The sequence below is a fragment of the Pectinophora gossypiella genome, chromosome 14, assembly GCF_024362695.1.
Source record: "Pectinophora gossypiella chromosome 14, ilPecGoss1.1, whole genome shotgun sequence".
Lineage (NCBI taxonomy): Eukaryota > Metazoa > Arthropoda > Insecta > Lepidoptera > Gelechiidae > Pectinophora > Pectinophora gossypiella.
Genome location: NC_065417.1, coordinates 6,085,560 through 6,093,755, shown reverse-complemented (window position 1 = coordinate 6,093,755; position 8,196 = coordinate 6,085,560). Strand labels below are relative to the sequence as shown.

Genomic DNA, 8,196 nt, shown 5'->3' with positions numbered 1-8,196 from the left:
GCTTTAGATTATAATGCAATAACTTTTTAACTCTCAATGCTATATTTCTAATACTTCATAGCGTTTTCTCTAAGTCTTTTTTCCACGGCACGCGTAATTTACTAACAGTGGCAGCCCTAGGGCGATGCGAGGTGTGCCACTGCACTGGGCGCCGAAATCAACCAAGACTGGTCTACCCTGGCCGCAAACTAACTTCATCGGGTTAGATTGCGGCCACATATAACTCGTACCGTGTGGCCATAAACAACATTTTTGAGAGATTTAAATAAGTAAATTTTGGTGGCCGTAAAAAAATCGAAAATGTTCTATTTCACCACTTTCAAGGACAGAACGTCTAATGACGTTCCGATCCCAAGGTGTCATATTACCTATTATGTACCATCAACGACCCATGATCTCTGTCCGTGAAACGGTTAAAGGGGCTGAGGGGTGCCACTGTGGGGTCTCGCACCACATAAACATTTTGCTAGGGCCGCCACTGTCTACTAACATAATATTGTAGTATTCTCGAAAATTCTAGTTAGATGATAATACTAGAGATCATTGCTCACCCAAAGGGACTACTTACACACATTTAGGTTACACGACCTAGGCAGTAGGCACTGACACCTACCGATGAAAGTTATACAATTTGCCGGTGAGATTGCGAAATGTGTGTAGGCAACATTTAGATAAGTCCAATTGATTATTATGTTATTAAATCAGACTAAACCGTAAAGTTTGATGAAAAACCTAATACCTAGTAAAGGTAATAATCCTTTCAAACAAATCTATATACTTGCTGTCAAAACATTGCTCAACTTGTGAAACCGATCCGTTCCTATTTAGTGACACATTTTTGAACAAGGCATTTCATTTAAAATGTGTACATTCACTTAGCTATACGCGATGCGCTAATTTCATTACGATTCAGTCTTCAAAATTATTCTTAAACATAATTAAGTTGGCATTTGCCAAGCCGAAAAGATCTTAATGTTTCTTTAGTACGCTCTCTGCGAAGCTTCCGACTGCAAATACTTAAGTAGGTACTGAAAATAATTCTAGCCATTTTTCCATCTTGTCTTGTGCTCATTTCATAATCACGACTTTTAAGTCTTAGGGTGAACTAAGTTGTGACTTACTGCATATCTTCTTATTCATTCTTTCGCTAGGGCTTAGCCGCGTTAGGATTGTGATTTAGATGCCTTTAGCACGGTGGTATACTTAAGTCTATTACTATTCAATTATTTGTATCGGTCACTTTGACGCTGCCACTGTAGCTTCATTATTAGTATATTTAAGGCTGTACATATTTCATACCTACTTCTAATATTAATTTGTAATATAATGACTTCAACTATCTAATATTGGTTCAACTATTAATGTGTTTCTACCCTTAGCGCTCGCACACCTTCGTCTGTATGTCAATATTAGTTTTAGTGCCTATGTTTTAAGACATTTTAATAAAAACTATCTGTACTTATCTCAATGAGTTCGTTAACGAAATCTTACCGCTTTTTATCTACAAATTGTTTGTGAGGGCGCAAATTTACTTACTTGTTACTTTATTTAAAATTCCTACCTACTTAATTGGTATTTGACGCACATCTAGTTAGTAATTTGTATGATTTATATTCTTAGATTTAAAAATGCTAGTGCAAAAGAATTTTTATGGAGACCTGACAACAGAAATACTTAACTGTAAAATAATCCATCGCAAATGACAATATTTTATGAAAAAACTTTATAGGCACTATTTTTGTCACTTTTAAAGTTGGCACTATTTTTTGTGATTCCATACATAATGAAAAATAATAAATAAATTATGTGTTTGATGATGTAATCAACGTATTTTTGAAAATAAAATAAATTTTGTATTTTTTAATCATTTCTATACTCTTGTGGGCCACTATATCTGCCTAGATAGGCAATAGCCTATCTCCACTCTAGTTACTGGTGTACTGGTGGTTTCTGAAGGTACACTTATCCGTTTTCTGTCTTCTATATAAATAAGTATTATTTATAATACTTAAGTCAAATCGAGTTACATAGAGCAGAGTGGCCTTTTAAATGTACAACACGATATATTTTAAGTTTTACATCAATATTTTATCATCGTTAAAATAATGGAATTATGAAAGGTAATAAATAATTATATATTTGATAATATGTTATGCACTTTTACCATAGAACATTTTGTTAAAGTTTGAAGTGGATTCTAAAAAGAAGCAATATTGTATATTATTACAACGTCGCAATAATTCAAGAGCCGAAAAATGGTCGTAATAAATAATTGTATTATATTTTTAATATAAAAAATAATCAAATGAATCAGTTGTATTATTTACCTGTTAGCCATGTCTTCATCGCCGGCAAATAGGCTACCTGAAACCTAGTCAAATGAGATACTTTTTTACAAACATCAAAAGAAAAGTTTTCTTTGGAGTTTGTATAGGAAGACTTTCCTGTGACGTCATCAACAAAAGCATTCAAATATCGTATTCATTGTTACTTAATAAATAAATAAAATTCGAAAGTAAGTCGAAATGTAAAATGAAATTGAATTTTGATCATCTTAGATTGGCTTTTATTTCTAGATTAGAGTTTTACTTATAACTTATTTTTGACCAAGTCAAATACCCTTTAAACTTCGATTTTCTTCATCCACTTACTTGGTAAATAGGTTCTACTAGGCTTTCGATAAATTCATGAATATAGGTACAAGTAAAATATTTTGTTTATTATATCAATATCATGTATTCATATACTTAAAAACTGGAGCTAAAACATTTTGATTTATTATAATATCTAACATTAGTTATGCTATATTCTTCTTTCAACAATGGTTCAGATGAAAACTGTCCTATGACTGCCTCTTTTATGATTACAAAAATATTTATTTTATTAATTGGAAACAAAGAAAGCTTAGTCTACGCTGCTTGGCCTATTTATAGCAAGATGGCGGATAAGGGCTACTAACAGAGGTTTTAATTGACTATACATAACAAAAAAAAATATAGACTACAGAAAACAACCGAAGCGAAACTATGCGGGCTAAAATCACTTTTTAACAAAATCTATCTGTTATTTACACGTTGCTATGTGTTAGGTAAAATACACTTATCTAATTCATATACATAGTTCTTAGGTACAATTAAAATTTTAAATAGACGATAGGGTAACTTGATTAAAAAATAAATATACTGTAGTAAAGATGGGCTATCGAGTATTATACATAGTATAGATAGTGATGTGCCGTCCCCGATAATGTTCCCACTGTAAAAACTCTTTTGATGGCTGCTTTTCTTTTTTAAATGTTGACACTGGTCTTATCTGCCTGAGGGTTAGGTACCTAATAATACTTTTTTTACATAAGTTTTGCCTTGTTACGTGGCACATTCCCGCGCACGGCACTGCACTGTACATAGAGTAACTAATACGATGACAGTGGTGCTAATTCCTGTAAATACCATCTAATTTTATTTTAAGTTATATCTGTCATTTTCTTATCCGCCGAAAAGGAGAGGGACGGGTAATCGACAAGCATAAAATTTATGGAACACACGTCAATTTTAAGCACAAATCTAAACCAACCGTCTAAAAATTTTACATCCGTCAATAACCCGACATAGTTAAGTAGACAGCACGTCAAACGGATTGCATACCAGTGACGTACCTTTTGATTCGCCCGGGTTATTCATTCATTCACTCATTCTTCCTAAAATTAAGAGCTGTGAATCATCCGTCCCTTTCCTTTTCGACGGATATGAAAATGACGGATATAACTTTAAATAAAATTAGGCGGTGTCTGCAGGAATCGGGGCCAGTACCTAAGTAAAAAAATCCCAAAGAGCACCATCTAAACATTTTGCATAAGTACTTTTAGAAAAGCTCGTCTTGTAAAACTAGACTACACCCAAGACTAGCTACAACATTTACAAGTGAAAAGGTGGAGTTTAGATGTCCAACAATACGTCTTGACGGACAATAATACGTTTTTAAAATCGTGAGTCTTTCCAAGAATTTTCTTGCAACGCCAGCAAGCACTTAGTTTTAACTAATGTGCTTTAATGTTCGTTTCATCGTGTCTAGGTAAGTATACAGTGGTATACCCACCACCACAAGGCTCACCAGAGTGTATGAACATGATACAATATACCGCATTGAGTTTTTAAAAACCCATATTTAATAAGAAAAAGACCCAGGCGACGTTCCTAAAAAAATACAGATGGCGCTGTACAGATTCGCCTTCGTTTAACCTTCTATTTTCATAGATAACAGACGTAATACATCTTTAGTCTTTCTTTTTTTTGGGTTTAAATGATGACACTTGTTATTACCCAGGCACAACAAATCTTCCACCTGTTATTATTCAGATCAAAATAAAAAGACGCAATATAGGTAGAAACATAATTCTGATCCAAATATCAAGCATCAATTATTTTTATATATTTTGCTTCTGCCATAAGATTATATTTTAGTAATGAGAAAATAGGTAATTATCACGTTAAATCTATCTGTTCAGATGCCATCTATATTTTTTGTGGGAACGTAAGGAATATGAAATTACTCGATAGCTTCACCTACTACGAGAATTCAGCCCGGTTTTAGCGCATCAGCCCTAAAACCATCCCTTTTTAGAACCTTCCAACCCTTTTTTTCGAAATACCTACATTGGTTTACATCATAGGCATTACCAAGTTATCACCAAATTAAATGCACAGAATAGGTGCTTAGCTAAAATCGGGCTGAGCTAAAACATTTACAAGTAACTTATTATACAAAGATTATTTAGATTTTACATAAATAATAGCCACCACCATCTGCAAGATAAATCTATCGTGTGGATTTTCAAAGGAGTATTTATGTACTTAAATAAAATGCAAGTTAATGACATCACTGAAGTATTTTTCCCGATGTAGATTTAGCCTCACTACATCGTACTTTAGGTAAACGATCAAAGGATATAAAACAAATGAAGAATATAAAATCAAGGAATGTTTATTCACGAATTATTTCCAAGAAATACTCCTGGAGATGGTGATATAGCCTTAGAGATCTTAGTTTAATACATCGTGTTAACTATAATGTAATAGCCGAGAACATATAGATATCTATCGTTTAAAATCTAGTAAAAAAATATCGATTTTATAGTGTACATCGTGATTTTGGAAGTTTATAAAGCGTTCGCTCGTGCTTGCATTAATTTAGGACGATTGGACGGGGAAGCAGATGCAGTGGTCAATGAATATCAATCCTAGAGATACTGGACTACAAAGTACCTATGCTATATGCAAAATACTGTAGCTAAATTGTTTGGCTGGTTAGTAGATAGACGAGAAAAAGAGGGTTTCGCATGGACAGGAGGAGCACCCAGTGGTGTAATGGTTAACTCACTCGTCCCGGATTAACAAGAACTGTGGGTTCAAGTCCCGTCCGAGTCAGATTTTTCGATTTAATTTTCTCTTTGTGAGTTTCCCTAAACACGGATGAGTGCTATAAAAACATATCCTCTGTCTCAGGTACTGCAGTTGGTAGGAAAACGTATTGGCGAAGCAAGAATTTGGGTATCTATTTTAATATTTTTAATTCTTATCTTTTGCGTATTTAGTTATGTACTTAGATAAGAGTTTATATGCCGCAGCTTTATATAAATTGAACGTCCTATATCTCGCCAACGTACACGGTGAAAATGGCTACTGATGTAAATTTTATAAATACGAAGCAATTACGTACTGTTGGCTGACTATTAATTAGGTGTATAAAACCTCACTACCCTCCAAAAAATCAGTATGACGATCGAGATTAGTAATTAACATGACTTCGATTACTAAGTCTGTATACAATTTAGTAAGGCAGTGATATTTCGCAGCCGTCGTAAAGCAAAAAAGCAACTGCTCCATTTTTTAAACATTCAAAAGTTTTCTTTGAACGAGAAATCTGAAATGAGTTAATCGAGCACCAATCAGTACAGGCGGCAAGGGTTCTGCGCCGCGCGCGCCGCGTAATATACCGAGGGCTTTGGCCAATAGAGTAGCGAATGCTATCTACATGCATAAACGTGGTACAGCTATTGGTCCGAAGCCCTCGGTATAATTTGCGCGGAACCCGTATCGCGGACGCTGGTTATAACTATTGAAATATTTTTTATCTCAACCAACCAGTATTTTCACTCGTTATAACTTTCAGATGCGAAATTAAGATATTTTGTCTCCATCGTAATGAGTGCGTTACGAGTTTTGATCTAAAGTCCTCGATTTAATTTATACAATTTCATAAAACGATGTTTATATAGGGTCTACGGGTCTTAATGCGATATTACAATTAATAATTCATCTTTTTTCTGTACATTTTTCGCTCCATAAATCTTGTAGGTAGGTTTACATTATTTTTTATACTTATATTACATACTATACATTCCTTATCAAAGCCATAGTCGTCGTGGTAAAAACAGCATCGATTTACGAAAAAGAGAAATACTTAGAAAATCATACAACGTAAACAAACTTAAGATATTCCGCAGAGATACTACACGCTCTATCTAATACCTGGGTTAGTCGTAATTCGTACATTTTACAAATGATTTATTTTCTTTCCCTAGTATGTTTTCTGATAAATTATTTAACTATTACTCGTTAAGGCAGTAAGTATAAAGCGCCTCTACACTGCACTTACATAACTCTTTTAGTGTTTTCCTTCTGTGCAATTGAACTATCTAGTAAAAACTCCTACTTATTTCTTGGCAAGCACTTTAATATCATCTATTCTTAATCCTTAGACAAAAAAAATAACTTAATCACAATTCAAAATTAACTTGATTCTTTAATAAATGTACTTAATAGAAATTAACAGTAAAACAACATAATAATATTCATTAGGTATTATTTAAGTGATTTAATATATAAAAATGCTTCTAATTACACTCATTTAGGTGCTTGAAATACATTTTTTTAAGGTCAAGATTAAATTTAGTTTTTAGAATTTAGTACCAACTTTAGCAAGGTACGAGGGCCGACACTAATTATTATTTAACGTTGATCGTGTTTTTATCCCCATAACATTTACAAGGCAACAGTGAATGCGGACACGTCGTTAGAATGTTTTTAAAAATCGCGGCAAATAACCTCGCAAGTTTCTTTCTTTTTCTTCTCGATTTACTTGACATAGCAATGGCGTTATCACATACAGCCAACTCTGAAGTGTAACAAGAAGCATTATCAATACGTCTGTAATCCTTCCTTTTAACATATTCACTGAAATTCGTCATCAGAGCTGAGTAAAGTTGTCTTCTCGTGGTAGTTGGTGTTATGGCTGATGGTGGCGACGCGCTGCGGAGGTGGTCGTGGGGCCAACGCCGCGCCTTCGTCTCGCTTGCCCATGCCGTTCCCTCCACGCATCACTACACACCAACAATCTTTTAATTCCATTTCAAATCGCTAATAACAAGGTATGTTCGTCTCGCAATGCGTTTGTATGTCGGATTTTAGGTAGTATTAGGAGGTAGGTTTAAATAATTAAGTAATACCTTTTCCAGGACACATACAAACGCTTTACAGGGACAGTAAACCTTGTTTTTTTGATAAAGGACTAGAAAATACTACAAAAAGCAGAATAGTGATACTTTTATTAATCCCGTTTGCTATAAATAATAACGGAATATGTGAGAGACAATGGAAAAAGACCGATATAGTCCAAAATGGTTTAGTACCATCACCATACCCCAGTTTTTATACGGACTTTAAAAATTATAAGAAAAAAGTTTAGTACTTAATTAGATTATTTTATAACACTTTGGGCGTTATGGATCCTCAACCAAGTATGTTTGATGAACATTTTTCTATCCCCATGTAGTTGAAAATAATAATACAGAGTGTCAGTTACATCGTAACGAAAACTTTGAGGGATGGTTCAGACTATGATTCTGAATTAATATCAAGTGGAATTTTTTGTCGCAAAAGTATGGAACTGAAAATATTTTAAAAAACACACTAAAACTTTCATAAATTTTCCGAAGGAAATTCCACTTGATATCAACTCAGAAACATGGTCTGAATCATCCCCTCAGTATTCGTTACGATGTCACAAACCCCCTGTACAAAATAACACATAGCACCCACTTAGAAGTATTTTTTATAGTTATTCAATTGTATTAGTATTTTTTTTAAAAGTTTTAGTAATTGTATGGTTAAGATTTAGCAGTGAACACACAAGAGCAAC

The 8,196-nt window shown here is 33.8% G+C and overlaps 1 protein-coding gene across 1 annotated transcript in view; it reads right to left on the bottom strand.

Moving 5' to 3' along the window:
- Window positions 1-4,317: 4,317 nt before the first annotated feature.
- The window catches only part of LOC126372506 (transmembrane protein 184B), a 35,664-nt gene continuing 31,785 nt past the window's right edge, over window positions 4,318-8,196 (bottom strand). The window contains exon 8 of the mRNA XM_050018303.1: window positions 4,318-7,378. Within this exon, the coding sequence (XP_049874260.1) occupies window positions 7,230-7,378 (149 nt within the window). The 3' untranslated portion in view covers window positions 4,318-7,229. The remainder of the gene's footprint in view (window positions 7,379-8,196) is intronic.